Source organism: Aulostomus chinensis, chromosome 21 (assembly GCF_037954235.1).
Source record: "Aulostomus chinensis isolate RoL2024-O1b breed Wild chromosome 21, RoL_Achi_v1.0, whole genome shotgun sequence".
Classification (NCBI taxonomy): Eukaryota; Metazoa; Chordata; class Actinopteri; order Syngnathiformes; family Aulostomidae; genus Aulostomus; species Aulostomus chinensis.
In genome coordinates, this window is record NC_141340.1 from 7,048,986 (window position 1) to 7,063,244 (window position 14,259).

At 44.3% G+C, this 14,259-nt stretch overlaps 3 protein-coding genes across 4 annotated transcripts; 1 reads left to right on the top strand and 2 right to left on the bottom strand.

Annotated features, from left to right (window-relative positions):
• Window positions 1-20: 20 nt before the first annotated feature.
• Window positions 21-5,858, bottom strand: maf1b (MAF1 homolog, negative regulator of RNA polymerase III b). Its single transcript, XM_086190901.1, has 8 exons — window positions 5,294-5,858; window positions 4,785-4,873; window positions 1,962-2,093; window positions 1,713-1,875; window positions 1,510-1,631; window positions 1,306-1,425; window positions 1,078-1,170; window positions 21-988 (listed from the first exon to the last, which is right to left on the bottom strand). Exons 2-8 carry the CDS (start codon window positions 4,865-4,867, stop codon window positions 964-966), a joined length of 738 nt encoding a protein of 245 aa, XP_086047027.1. The 5' UTR covers window positions 4,868-4,873; window positions 5,294-5,858; the 3' UTR covers window positions 21-963.
• Window positions 5,859-6,511: 653 nt separating this feature from the next.
• Window positions 6,512-9,689, bottom strand: zfand1 (zinc finger, AN1-type domain 1). 2 transcript variants are annotated; one of them, XM_086191416.1, is made up of 8 exons: window positions 9,590-9,689; window positions 9,155-9,197; window positions 8,573-8,612; window positions 8,344-8,471; window positions 8,162-8,253; window positions 7,878-7,996; window positions 7,605-7,760; window positions 6,512-6,773 (listed from the first exon to the last, which is right to left on the bottom strand). In XM_086191416.1, exons 1-8 carry the CDS (start codon window positions 9,642-9,644, stop codon window positions 6,600-6,602), a joined length of 807 nt encoding a protein of 268 aa, XP_086047542.1. In that variant the 5' UTR covers window positions 9,645-9,689; the 3' UTR covers window positions 6,512-6,599. The 2 variants fall into 2 exon arrangements, with proteins under 2 accessions (XP_086047542.1, XP_086047541.1); XM_086191415.1 differs by having other exon boundaries at window positions 6,512-6,776.
• Window positions 9,690-10,124: 435 nt separating this feature from the next.
• chmp4c (charged multivesicular body protein 4C) lies at window positions 10,125-14,037 on the top strand. The gene is made up of 5 exons (XM_086191133.1): window positions 10,125-10,532; window positions 12,362-12,539; window positions 12,647-12,755; window positions 12,868-12,985; window positions 13,578-14,037. The coding sequence occupies exons 1-5, from the start codon at window positions 10,316-10,318 to the stop codon at window positions 13,637-13,639; spliced, it is 684 nt and encodes a 227-aa protein (XP_086047259.1). The 5' UTR covers window positions 10,125-10,315; the 3' UTR covers window positions 13,640-14,037.
• Window positions 14,038-14,259: the final 222 nt, after the last annotated feature.

Below are 14,259 nucleotides of genomic sequence, written 5' to 3' on the forward strand. Positions count from 1 at the left end.
GGCAAATCATGGTTATTAGATTAATGATTCCAACACCAGTTTATTCACATCTGTTATATATTAGCCAAAACACAGCAGTCAAGGAAACTCGAGAGGAACATGAAAGATTTGTTTCTAAAAATAATAGAAGTCATTTTTCTGAAGATTTTCTGTATTTTTTTTTTAACCTCTAAAATTGTACTATACATTCACTTTCAATGAAGCCTTCACACTGAGGTAACACAGCTAAGACATCTAGAAAAAGAGACAACATATAAAACAACGAACTGGGTATTAATGGACTGAAGCGAACTTGAAGCTTCAACTCTGGTGCCACGCTGGTGCTTTTCTGGGCTGTGGCGTCCCGTCCAACACGTACAGACAAAAGCGTGCGCAGATTCAGTAATACAAGTTTACATAGTAAATGCAGCGTTTTAAATCTCAAACTCAGTGCTACAACAGTTCTCACAGTATGGTCACTGTCACTCGTAAAAAGCAACACAACGCGTGGCAAATGATGAGCAATGGGTGAGTGGAACTGATCAGTCTCTTCCTGGATCCTGTCTTGTCCGGGTCAGTCTAGGTTGATGCTGGTGTTACCTGGACTCCTCCTGACTTGTGGGTATTCATGACTTCATTTGACATCAACCCTAAGACGCCACTTGCCCAGTAACACCACCTGACTTCTTCAAGGGTCCATAAAGTGGTCTCTTTGGAAATGTGGAACGTGTGTGAGTGTGTGTGTGTTGATGGGGCCAGAAGCTTTAACCACACTGAAGAATGGAGGAGGAGCTTAAATCACCATGACGGTCTTTATAAAAATGTCCAGCACCTTACGGTACACAGTTCAACGCCAGCGCTCAAACATGCATTAGTCTACGAGTGTGAAAAATGGCTTTGGGTGAAAGGAAATCCCAAACAACAACAAAAAGGTAGACGGGATGGAGAACGCGATGAGGAGAAGCTTGGATGATCTGGGAAGACTCACACGCACAGAGCTCTGGGGCACCTGAGAGGAGAACACAACGACACACTCAGAACCAAACATTTCACCTCAAAATTACACTTTCCAGGAACAACGCTAGTAAAGCTGCTCACCTGTCCTTGGTGAAGCCGTCCATTTCCTCCTCGTCGTCCAGCTCCATGTCCAGCTCGTTGTCCAGACAGTCCCGGCCGTAGCCACTCATCACGCTGCAGGTGAGACGGTTCGGAATGTGATCAAAGGGGAACCCAAGCAGCCTTCCTGCCTTCATCTAGAGACCCAATGTGTTGTCCCTATAACAAATACAAGGACCCTCCCTCTCCTTGAAAAAAATGACTGCTGACCTGACGGAGCGGCACGTGAGGAATACGATCCTCTTCAGCTTCTTGTTGTAGAAGAAGTAGTTGAAGGACCAGAGGCTCCCCTCCTCGCCAAAAGGGTCAGAGTCCAGATCGGGGTTATAGCTAAGAACAAACAAAGACATCCTGTTTATGCGTATGTGTGTAAATAGTATAAAAATACACGTGAGCGCACATTTGCGTCCCTACCTGTAAATGTCGCAGCCCTGCAGGCTGATCTCCTGGTCGATGGCATTCCACAGCTCCGGACCCAGAGAGTTGAACTCCTCTCCTACTGCTGAGAACAAGCTGCTGTTTACTGCGTTGGCCACCTGGAAGCAGACCATGCTTAGATTATCCAACAAAACCTCACAGTGACACTTGTCTGTTCTGCTCCTGAGCAGCACACTGACCCAGTTGAGACTGGGCTCCCGGCTGAACTCGTGGGCCCGAGCCGCCGTGAAGTCGTAGTCTGGCCTGAAGGACTCGTTGAGTGTAGTGATGAGGTAGAAAAGAGTCTTCCTGCAACACTTGTCACTCAGAGGGTTCTCCCCGTCCTCAACGCTCTTCCCCAGCCTGGACAGAACCACACACGAGTATGTGTGAATAAGACACTATCGCAGAGAGTTGAGTCAGGTGCTCCTCCGCTGTGTAGTACTCACTGTGAAGGGCTGGTGGCGCTGGTGGACTGAGGGGGAGATAGAGCCTCCAGGATATGTGGCTCCCCCTCCTGGCAGAACTGCTTGAATATGTGTTTGTCATCACCTGCCATCTTGCAGGAGTAGCTCTCGATCCTGGGCGACACAGAATATCAACATGAGGCCACGTCTCAGACATCATACCAACAGTAAACAACGCTGACCACATCAAACTCTCTACACTTAAAACTGCACAAGAACGAACAAGGGAAGCAGCAGACTACCTTTCTCCTCTGCCACCCAACCGTTGGAGCTGCTCACCCTACATGTCAAGTCCATCTCCAACTGGGTCCAAGCTTTACTGATTATTCTATGCATACCAAGAGCAAAACTCTCCCCACAGGCCCTACTTGCTAGCTCACTGCTTTGGCAGCATAGCTGATAGTTTCCACTTGGACCCGCAGCTTCAAGAACATTCTTGCATGCTCCTTCATGTTTTTGGGTTGGACTCTCCACAGATATGTCAGCACAGCAAACGGGTGCACGGCTGTTTGTTTTTCCTCCGTTCCACAGTGAAGTTATGCAAGAGCAAAGGTTGTGTAATTTAAGATGGACTGGCTAAGACCCTTGCTTGTCCTACCAGCCTAATTATAGGATGCTCAGTTGTAGACACCGGTAGAAATAACTGTCCTGGTGTGTGTGTCTCTCTCTCACACACACACACACACACACACACACACACACACACACACACACACACACACGCCATCACTGGGGGGAAACCAGATGATACCAGAGCCGACTGAAGATAATGCAGAACATAAGTTATCTATTACAGTAACAAGCAGCAGCCGAGGACAGCTGTGAGTATCTTTGACCACTGCTCGCCGACACTGGGACATGGAGCAGAGCGCCAAAGAAACTGAGCTCACTGAGTGTGTGTGCTGACTTCAGACTGAGGAGGTCAAGGCAGCCTCAGCGTAGACTAAGTAGCCCCCACAGTGTTCAAGGGTGCCTAGATGTAAACAAGACACGGCGAGACCCCACAGCAACATGGAGACTTCTAAACCAAAGCTTTGTCATAACAACTGAATAATTAACAAGTCAAATTTGGGGGAGAAATGTCCAGACATTTAAGCACCAAAAAGTGTTACGATATTACATTAATTATGCCTGCAGAGTAGATGTCATTACTTTTTCTGTGAAAGAATTTAAATCTATAGGGACGGCATGGCTCAGAGGTGAAGTGGCCTGCTTTTCGTTTCTGATGGCCCTGCGACGGACTGGCCACCTGTCCAGGGTGAACCTCGCCTCTCGCCCAATGTGAAAATGGATGGATGGAATTTCAATTTATAACCCTTAAAAAAAAAAAGACATTTGATTGACTTCATCAAAAGTGGACCTCCAAAACCTTGAACTCCAAAATTGTTGGACCGATCCACATTTTTCCTGTTCTGATAGCAGAGCTCTTTTTTGTTCTGATTATCACTTTTATCGTACTTCAGGTTAAACAAGGTGAACGTAATAAACCACACAATGGAAGCAAAATACACACACAAATGCATCATAACAAAAACAATTGATCTGAACTGCATGTGTGGATCTAGGATGTTGGGTTACAGCAGTTTCACCACAATCCACCGCTCAGGAATCAGGATCAGTGCATGAACTGGCACCATTATGATTATACCGTCTTCCCAGTATCTGATCTCAATTTTAAAACAAAACCAAAAATACAACATGGGAGCATATGCTCTCAATGGGAGTGTGCTGAGCTCAGCATTTATGAAAAGATCACCTCATTTCTGATGTCACTGTATTTATTTACTGCCCCTTTTACACCAAACAGAGAACCTCTCCACTGAATTCAGGCTGTGTTCTCTAAATCAAACCACAGATGTGTGTAACTGCAACATGGCTGTTTTTATTGCACGCTATACTTGTTGCAAACTCACCGTCTCTCTGCTAGGAATTATTAACTCGCTGGAGGTCTGTTGGGAACAGTTTGCGTTGACGCCTGCAGCTTGGAAACACAGCGGCTGGGATGGGCCGCACTGTTAATCCTCTAAGCAGCCTAAAGACCAGCAGCCTTGGCAGCCCTCTGCTATTATCTAGTATTACTGAGTGTGTTTATGCTCCCATAACACACTCCACAACAGCCTCTAAAATAGCCACAGAGTTGTGTGAGAGGACACCGTGTTGTGCGTCACTGTAGGTCACAACCAGTGCAGAACATTCACCACCCACGCTCAGAACCCAGTGTTTAGCCTGGGCTGCATAACTCCACAACCCACCACCGCTGCTGCTGCTGCTGCTGCTTCTAACCACACTGTCACTGGCACTGCAGGGGCTGCTGATGGAGTTACATAACCTCAAACACACTCTGTCATACTTTTACAATCTGCACAATTCAAAAAAACACACAGGGAGAGTTATCCATTAGCTCAGGCCCTAAAGGTAGGCTTCTAGGTTATCTGTTATCACACCGCTGAGTTGCAGGCAGGCACGTCTTTGCTCCACTGGCCCCATTTATCTCTGAACCAGCCTCACCTCGCCTCTGTCATGACATCATCACACACTACACAAGTTTCTATTATATAACAAAGTTGAAGTTCTCTTGGAATAAACAAACATAACTCAAGTGCTTTTATTTTCACTATTCAAACAGTAAAACCGTACTCAAACACACCTCAAGAGGATGATATGTGCACGCACACCTGTCCAACAACTACACCTGAGCTGTGTGTTACAGCCAAGTACAGCACAATCTCAGATAAAGCTGCCTGGTTGTCTAGAGCCATAAAAAAAAAGCTTGAGTAATGGGATCAGTCGTCATGTGACACTCACCTGCCGAGGATGCGAGCCTCTCCTGTTTCCACACACAGCCGAGAGCTGAGGGCTTCGAAGCTGGAGTTTTCCAACAGTTTCATTGCTGCCTGTGAGACAAGAAAATACTTCCTTTATACACAATTTAATTCCCATGACCTACCCACACGCCTGAGGAAGCTTTCATGACCACAAGTTCTCTGATAGGGTCTGTTTACACATAAAAAAACAACATTAATGACGAGCTAAATGGTTTGACATAACATAGATTTGCATTAAAGTATATAGCAGATGCAACAATTTAACCCAATAACTGTGTACATCAGACCTGCCAATAAAAATACAACTTTTATAAACGTACTAAATTAAACAGACTGAAAGGGGTGGAGCTACAGTGCCCCGTGAGGTCAAATTTGCGATCAAAACACACATTTCCTCTTTCTGTTTCTAACCACTGCCCCTCCCCCACCCTCTTCAATTGACAAATCGTCTTCCTGTTTCAGGGCATCGATTTTACACAATTGACTTACCGAGCAACGCTTCAAGCGCAGGCAGAAATCAAATGGTTCACAAGTCAAAGCCGTTAAAACTGGTCACCTTCGCTCCAACTGTCTTCTTGACGACGCAAAATTCAGCGGTCCGCGATCTGTTGTTGACCAGCTAACGTTAGCTATTAGCTTGTTAGCTATTAGCTTTGTTAACTAGCTCTCTCCGCTTCACAGCTCGCCTCTTAATTCGCACTGGAGTTTAAGCATCTTACAGGAACGCTCGGTCGAGCATGAGTTACTCTGAGGCCTTTTAAATTTATAGAAAAGCTACTCTTTCCGATTAAATGCGAGGAGATTAAATCCAAAGACTGCTGGCGTTCGTCGGAGTCTGTCTGCAGCGGCATCCCTTTCGACCTAATTGTACTAAGATTTGTGAGGTTTTGCTGGATCAAGTCGCCGTTTTCCAAGCGACTCGATCAGAAAAGAAGTGATTAGCGTGCTCTTTAGCCTAATAATTCGCCAAAAACGGTCCAAGGTTGCTACAAATCGTCGATAACCTCAGCTTTGGCTCTATTCTCATCAAAACAACGGAATCAACTGTCCTGTTAAGCCCAACCCCTTTTAATATATATCTACTGCGATGACGTACACGCCCACTTTTACAGCAGTGACCCTATTGGCGAGTTCGTCTGTCCTTGTGAATGACAGCTCCTCTGATTGGTTCAAATCTTCCTTGGTCTGCCCCTTTTCTAAGAGCTGTGTCAAATGTCTTGACTGGTTACCAGCAACGTAAAAGTACATGAATAAAAGGTTACCATTTCTTACCTGACCGCATGAGGTGCTCTACTTTTGCCTTGCACCTTGTTAGGTGTCCTTGTGTTCCGGTAACAAATGTTGGAATATACTTAATCTGTTTATGTAATATGAATATAGTGCTTTAGACTTTAATGTACATCATGTGCTGGCTAAATAACAGATCTATTATATTGCCAAGCATGTAGCATGAGCAGACAGAATAGTAGATTGTGCCCTGGAACCAGTATAAATACAGTGAAGGCCATAGTGCCTGATTAGATTCACTACTGTTATTGAACATCCTGCTGCCACTAGTGTTTTTATCAATCTACATTACTTAGCTCCCCTCAGTTAGTGGCTTAAACCTTGACTTTCTGGCTCTGACTCCATGATAGCAAAAACATAAAATTGGAACTGTGTATTTATGCTTTAAAAGAATAATTTCATAAAACATCTTGTATCTGTATTGCAGTTTAATAAGTACCAAATACCCTTTATTGACAGAAATGTAAATAACATACAGTAATCATCAGTGCAGCCAGCAGCTTGTGTTTCAGGACAGTGTGATATACTGAGAAACATCCTCCAGGCTAGAGCTGTCATTGTCCAGGTACTCCAGGATCACATTACCTCCGTTGTGCAGGGGAGTTTCTGGGCAAGTCAGCAGAGAGAGCAGGGTGTCGTCCATACGAAGAGCCTCGCCTGTCTCAGGATGGCACAGCCGGAGCTTCTGGGAAGCAGCACCGAGAGACAGTTACTGACAGAATTTTTAAAAAAAATGCTTTTCACCATATGAAGCTGAGGGAGTTGGTGACCTGAGGGAAGGTGAGCTGTGTGACTGAGCAATGTCAAAGGGACCATTTATGAACAACAAAAGGAGGTAACTGGAAAAACAGCCAGCATTCTTCAAATATTATTTGGTTGTTTTTTACGTTTTGTTTTTTTTTACTGGTGGCCTATCATGTTACAAATGCTAACCATTCAAAAAACAAAAAAACAACAACAAAAAAAGCTTGCTGTAGGCAGGAAGCCCAATACGGCAGCAACGCATGTGTTGATACAGCAACGGTTGTGCATCATATTTGCTATGAATGACATTTTAGATTTACAAGGTATTGACTCAGACTCATAGTCGGAACTACTTTTCTACCTGGGCACATTGATTTGACGCATCACTTCTAAAAACGAAATAAAAAATTTCTTGACGACTAGAAAAGTGACAGCTGCAACTGATCTTGGCCGACTTTGTTAGAGAGGGTGAGGAGGATCACTTCTGGACAAACTAGGATCCTGCACCTGACCGAGCTGATGACTTTTGCCTGAGGTACGCTAACCCGCCCATAAACGACCACACATTGTGCGAAGCTAACTGGTGGTCAGCTGGTCTCTGTGGGTCTCAGCTCACCCGCATTTCCCAAAAAGTAAGCGTGTTCCTTGGGGAGGGGAGGTTATGAAAACAAGACAAGAGCAGGAACGTGGAGGGAAGCTATAAAATAGATCCGTCATTCAGTGGTGGCGATACACGCATTAAACAACTCTGCTCTTTCTGTTCTGTTACCTTCGCTGTCAGGACGTTATTGTTGTTCTTGAGGGAAGCTAGAGAGGCTGCATAGTCCACCACCTTCCCAACACTCCATTTGGAACAGAAGAACATGGGCTGGCTGGTATCTTTGGATTCTTTGGGAAGATATACTTGAAAATATGTTCTTTCAGTCTGGAAAACCAAGGGAGGTCAGAATATAATCAGGGGAGCAAGAAGAATCATCTTAATCATTGTGTGTAAATGTAATTGTGTGAATAGAGGACAGAGAAATGCAGTGCTAGAGTTTACCTGAGGCAGTCCTTTGTCTCCAGCGGCGTGCAGTTTCAGCTTCATCAAGGCTACCTTGGCAGCTGTCGCACTGTTTTTGGCTCCTCTACGTCCTTTCCTTTTGGATCCATCCTTTGACTCTGAGTTGTCACAGGTGTGTTACATGTAAGAAGGTTGAATAAAAGGAAACTACATGTATGGTATTCGTGAAGGCAGAGAAAGGAGGTTGAATACTGATCCCATGTGGTCAAAAGAAGAACAGCAGAAGAAAACATCAATGACTCCACGACTACTCTGGAACTGACCCACAATCCTCTGCACCAGCTCTTTGGTGGCAGCCATACGAGGCTTTTGGACCTCCAACTTCTCACACTTGTGATCATCTTGATGCCGATGGCTGGAAGTGAAGAACAAAGTTGTTTCAGTTCACCTTGTCAATTTCAATAAGTGCTGTCTTCAGTGAGAGAAAGAAAAAGTGTAAACTTACGCCAAACAGAAATGTTTTTCACATTGTGGACATGTGACAGGCAGCACTTCTTTTCTCTTGCAGTCTTCAAATGAGCAGTGATGGCTCGTACTGCCTCCAGCAGGCCGGGGTTCCCTTGCCACTGGTTCCTGGAAAATAATCACAAGTATGGGAGGGAGCAACAAAGGAACAGCACGGAGGAGAACGTGTGCTTGATTCATCTTCAATTCGTAGAAGAAGCATTTCCTACCTCTGAGCATGAATGGGCCTCTCTGCTTCTGTGCTCAAGGCTGTAAGAGGAAACAGAAATCTTATTAAAATGGAGTGAATGGCTTAAATTATTGTCCTGTACTTTGATCTCATTATTTCATATCTTATTATATCTGCATTACAAAAGAAAACAGGGCTCTAACTGTGCACTGTTTCCATTTCGCTTTTTTGATAACTGATTGTTTATTCAATGAAATGTCACAAAGTAATGAAGATCAGTCATAAACCGACTATAAATGGAGTTATAAGCCAAGTTCACACGCAAGAATGAGTCTTAGTGTTTCTGCGATACAACGTGGTAGTAAAAAGAATAATAGTATCACAAGAGGGTGAATAATAAATGATAAACATTTAAATAATGCACACCATATAACTACAATTGTTTAAAAATAAGATGGGGAGGAAGGTAATGTATACAGTATATATGTGTGAGTGTGTATATATATATATATATATATATATATATATATATATATATATATATATATATATAAATATATATATATATATATAAATAATGAGAGACGGAAATACTTTATGGATTAAAAAGCGCAAAACGTACCAGAAAACACCACTACAGGAATCACAGACAAACGGAAGGAAGTCTAGAAAGAATAAAGACAGTCAGTGAGAAACACACACACACACACACACACACACACACACACACACACACACACACACACACACACACACCTGATGTTCGCTAACTGTGCTATCCTGCATCTAAACAGAGATGCTAACTCACTTGAATCACTTCCTAATGAGTTCCAGTTCCTAGGAACTGAAAACTGCCTGTCACGACCACTTCTTGAAACGCAAGAAAACAAACTAATAAACAACTGACATTATTCTATTGTTCAATTCTACTGAGGAGTCGTTAGCTAACGAAGCTAACACGCTAAAGCCAGGACGCTTCCTGACGTCTCTGACACTCACAGTCACCAACACGGCGGAGTTCCACCACACCTCAATAACTTCATTTATTAAAACGGACCTTTCTGATGGCAGGAATCGATTTGACAATGCTTGCCAATGTCCAACTCAGCCATGAGCGAGCCGCGAGTCCGCTCAGAACGTCAACATTAACTTTGACCCCGGAAGTGAAATCACGTGACTAAGAAGCCGCAGTTATTCCATTAAAAAAAGTTATAATTATTAAATAAAGAAGTCATACCTCTACGTTAGAAGCCCACATTCTGAGATTTTATATGTAAAGTGATTACAATTTAATGATAGTCAGTTAAAAATTCATAAAACGAATAAAAATGTCCAAAGTAGGTAGTAGAATGTTATGCATTAGAGATAAAAAAAAATAATCAAATACAGGTTAAAAAAGTCCTAATTATGCGATTTATGAAGTCAAATTTAGGAGATCAAATGTCATAATCATTAAATAAAGAAAATATGAGGAAAATATATCATAATATGACTACACAATCAAAATTATGAGGCAAAAAGTAATGATGTGAACACATTTTTTATTTAAATTGTGTTTTGAACGCGCAAAGAAGTTCGTCAGGTGCGATGACGTCACGGCAGGACAGGTGTGGTGAAAGGTCTAGTCAATGGCTGGTTTGAATAGAGAGCACAAGCCAGTCGAGCTGGAAAGTCAGCGTAACACACCCCGCACTTCGAAACACAGAGGAAACTCTCCGTCCGCGCAGCTTTAGGGAGATTCTGTGTGTTTTAGGTTTAGGTGGAGAGAGAAAAAATCCCCAAAATGAGCAAAATCTCTCGATTCTTCAAGGGGAGCTCTGATTCCTCGAGTTCTTCAAAGTCCAAACACCACCGGTCGAAGGGAGGACCTTCTCCCCAGGAGGCCATCCACAAGCTGCGTGAAACGGAGGAAATGTTGACCAAGAAGCAAGACTACCTGGAGAAGAGGATAGAACAAGAGCTGGCCATCGCCAAGAAGCACGGCACCAAGAACAAGAGGGGTAGGTTCCGGCTCCGACCCGTATGAGCGCTAATGTGGCGCACTAGGCCCTCAGTCGAAGAAGCGGCCAAACGACTCAGAGCCGTTTGGGAGGCGAGCAGTAAATCTTATCATGAAGCCGCCATGAGCAGGGCCCGACATTTCCCTGTGTGGTTATTTGATAGGCGTTGCTTTGTGCTTGGCAGGTGCAGCGCTTCTTCATTAGCTGCCAAGTTAATCACGAGTTTCTAGGACAAGTTTCAGTCCATCCTCCCGAAAACGTCAAGATTCTAGGCTCTCAGTCCAGGATTCCGATGAACGACACCGTGATGGAACCCAAAGCCTAAACAACTTGAAACAAGAACAACTGGGTGACATCATCTTGATGTTTCAAGTAAATATGATAAACTGATCCTGGTGTCCTTCTGGACTCTGGGGACTTAGTAATAGACTTCCACCGACCACCAATCTTGCAGAAATGATGCAGATTGAGTTGTAGAACTCCGGTGTACTCATACCCAGGACTCACTGCCGCTCTGGTAATGAACTTTACAGCCTTGAAGTGCTGCGTCAATCTATTAGTTTAATCAGTGCGAACAAGGACAGGTCATGTCTGTCTTGTTCTTATGCATAAAAACACAACATGTTAAAATACACAAAGTTTAGGTTGATTTGTCCTGGGGTGAGACTGGAAGAGTGTCCTGGGGTGAGACAGGAAGAGTGTCCTGGGGTGAGACTGGAAGAGTGTCCTGGGGTGAGACAGGAAGAGTGTCCTGGGGTGAGACAGGAAGAGTGTCCTGGGGTGAGACTGGAAGAGTGTCCTGGGGTGAGACTGGAAGAGTGTCCTGGGGTGAGACAGGAAGAGTGTCCTGGGGTGAGACAGGAAGAGTGTCCTGGGGTGAGACAGGAAGAGTGTCCTGGGGTGAGACAGGAAGAGTGTCCTGGGGTTAGACTGGAAGAGTGTCCTGGGGTGAGACTGGAAGAGTGTCCTGGGGTGAGACCAGCACTGGCCTGTGCTGAATGTGTTTTCTCTTGCCACACATTGCTGCTTTCTACCTCAGGCTAAAAATAGCATCATCATTTAAAAGGAGGTGAACGCCCAACACCAGGTCTTGCGTTAAAGGGACATAATGGATTTAGTAAAGTCTTGGGTCAGGAGGAGGAGGAGGTCTTGGGTCAGGAGGAGAAGGAGGTCTTGGGTCAGGAGGAGGAGGAGGTCTTGGGTCAGGAGGAGGAGGAGGTCTTGGGTCAGGAGGAGGAGGAGGTCTTAGGTCAGGAGGAGGAGGAGGTCTTGGGTCAGGAGGAGGAGGTCTTGGGTCAGGAGGAGGAGGAGGCCTTGGGTCAGGAGGAGGAGGAGGTCTTGGGTCAGGAGGAGGAGGAGGTCTTGGGTCAGGAGGAAGAGGTCTTGGGTCAGGAGGAGGAGGTCTTGGGTCAGGAGGAGGAGGAGGCCTTGGGTCAGGGTGAGAAACCGAGAGCAGCTCTGATGTTTAGAACTGCGCCGTTGAGGACGGGGTCAGCAGAACAAAAACAAGCCAGGTATTTTTATTCACATAAACAAATGATCACCAAAAAAAAAAAAATCATTGAAACATTTTCACTGCTTTCCTTTATTTTTTGAATTTGGTAAAATAATGTATTTGTCTCCAGCCCTCGTTTGTAGCAGTCCAACGCTGAGACAAACCAGCTTCTCGGCAAGGGAGACGTGCTGACAGAAATCAAGCGACGACCCGTAAAATGGACGACTAGCTCATGCAACCTTGTTAAAAACAATCCCTTTTATTAAAATGGTGTGTGTGTGTGTGTGTGTGTGTGTGTGTGTGTGTGTGTGTGTGTGTGTGTCCCCTCCATTAGCTGCCCTGCAGGCTCTGAAGAGGAAGAAGCGCCTGGAGCAGCAGCTCACCCAGATCGATGGCACTCTCTCCACCATCGAGTTCCAGAGGGAAGCTCTGGAGAACTCAAACACCAACACAGAGGTCCTGAAGAACATGAGCATGGCTGCCAAGGCCATGAAGAAAGTCCACGAGGACATGTAAGAAGCTGACCATTCAAGCCTGATGAAGAGGGAAACCAAACGAACAGTGAAGCTAAACTTTCAAGCCTTTTTCTTTCTTTTTTTTTATCTGTTCTTGTTGTCAGGGACGTTGGAAAGATAGATGACCTGATGGAAGACATCACCGAGCAGCAGGACGTGGCCCAGGAGATCAGCGAAGCCATCTCCAGACCTTTTGGTGATACTTATGATGAGGTGAATTTTTTTTTTCAACTTCTATATGTACTTTTTTGTGCTTTTGCTTTATTTGCTGTGACTAGAATAAAACAAAATGCAGCTCCTAATCTTGTGCGCTTTGCTTCTTTAGGATGAGCTGCTGGCTGAGCTGGAGGAACTGGAACAGGCGGACATCGAGGAGTCCTTGGAGGACCTGCCCTCGGCGCCCAGAATGAAGCTGCCGTCGGCACAGTCCAGTCACCGCGCTAGTACGTACAACACTGGACGCTCTCCTGTATATTCGAGGGAAAATTAGTCTGTTTTAATCACGAGAGAATACAGTTGCTCCTGAAATGGGTCACGGCTTTACGGCCCTCCTGCTCTCTCTCTCTCCCCCCCCCCAACCGGTCAAAGCAGTCGTTCGTACCCATTGAGCCTGGATCTGGAAGGTTTTCATTGCCGCTGTTGCAGGATGTCTTTGCTGATGGAGAATTGTTGGGTGTAAATTCCTGGAAGGAGTGTGGTACTGGACCTGCTCTACTTGTAAAGTGTCATGAGATAATTTTTGTTGTGATGTGGTGCTATACAAATAAAATTGACTTGACTTGACTTTACCTTGCGAGGGAGATCACACAGGAAAGCCTCTCCTCGGGCTTCCTGTGATGCATTTGCGTCTGAGCCAGAGTGCTCAAATCATCTGATGTGTCAGGTTCTTAGACCGATTACTTGGGGGGTGTCTATATTTGTTGTTTGTTCGTAGCCAAATTAAACTGCTGCTCTCCAAATTAGCAAAAAAGAAAAAATTATTTTCTTAATTTTCTCATAAATTCTTAATCTTTTTTTTTATCCCTTTCTTAACAGCAACCAAGAGAAGGGGTGAAGAAGATGACGACATGCGTATGCTGGCATCGTGGGCAACCTGAGTACTTTGAACGTTTCACTTGAAGGCCACAAGTGTCTATTTTAAAGATTTTTCCTTTTTTTTGTTTAGGGGAAATGAAGAGTGCTATATTATTTTAAAGCCTTAACGCCTTATAATTCCACTTTATTGTAGTGATATAATTTTATCAAGATATTAAAACTTTTTGAGTGAAGGAATCCACTGAATGAAGTTTCTGCTACGCCTGCTGTGTCTTCTCTGTTTCCTTTCTTGTTCTTGTTACCCTTGTCAAGTCGGAATGTTCTGTGTATAATAGACGTAACTGACATATGGTGGTGGTTATTCATTTATCGCATGAAATACAGTTGTAAATATACTCAGACCTTGACTTATCATTGTAAATACATTGCTTTTTTAATGCTCAGCAATAAAAATACTCTTCCAAAAGCATTATCTCATTTTTTTATTAAATCGATGAGGTAGTACTGCAGGAAACTACCACTCAAAAGTATTAAGTGATTGAAATTTACTGCATGTAGTTTCACTCTGGTGTATATTTTGCAGCCCATCTGATTTTTGCCATTTTAGCACTGTCTCTCTTCCTGCCGCTCAAGCGGTGAAACCTGCAGCTGAGAGTTTTCTCCTCACAGTTGAAACTGATAC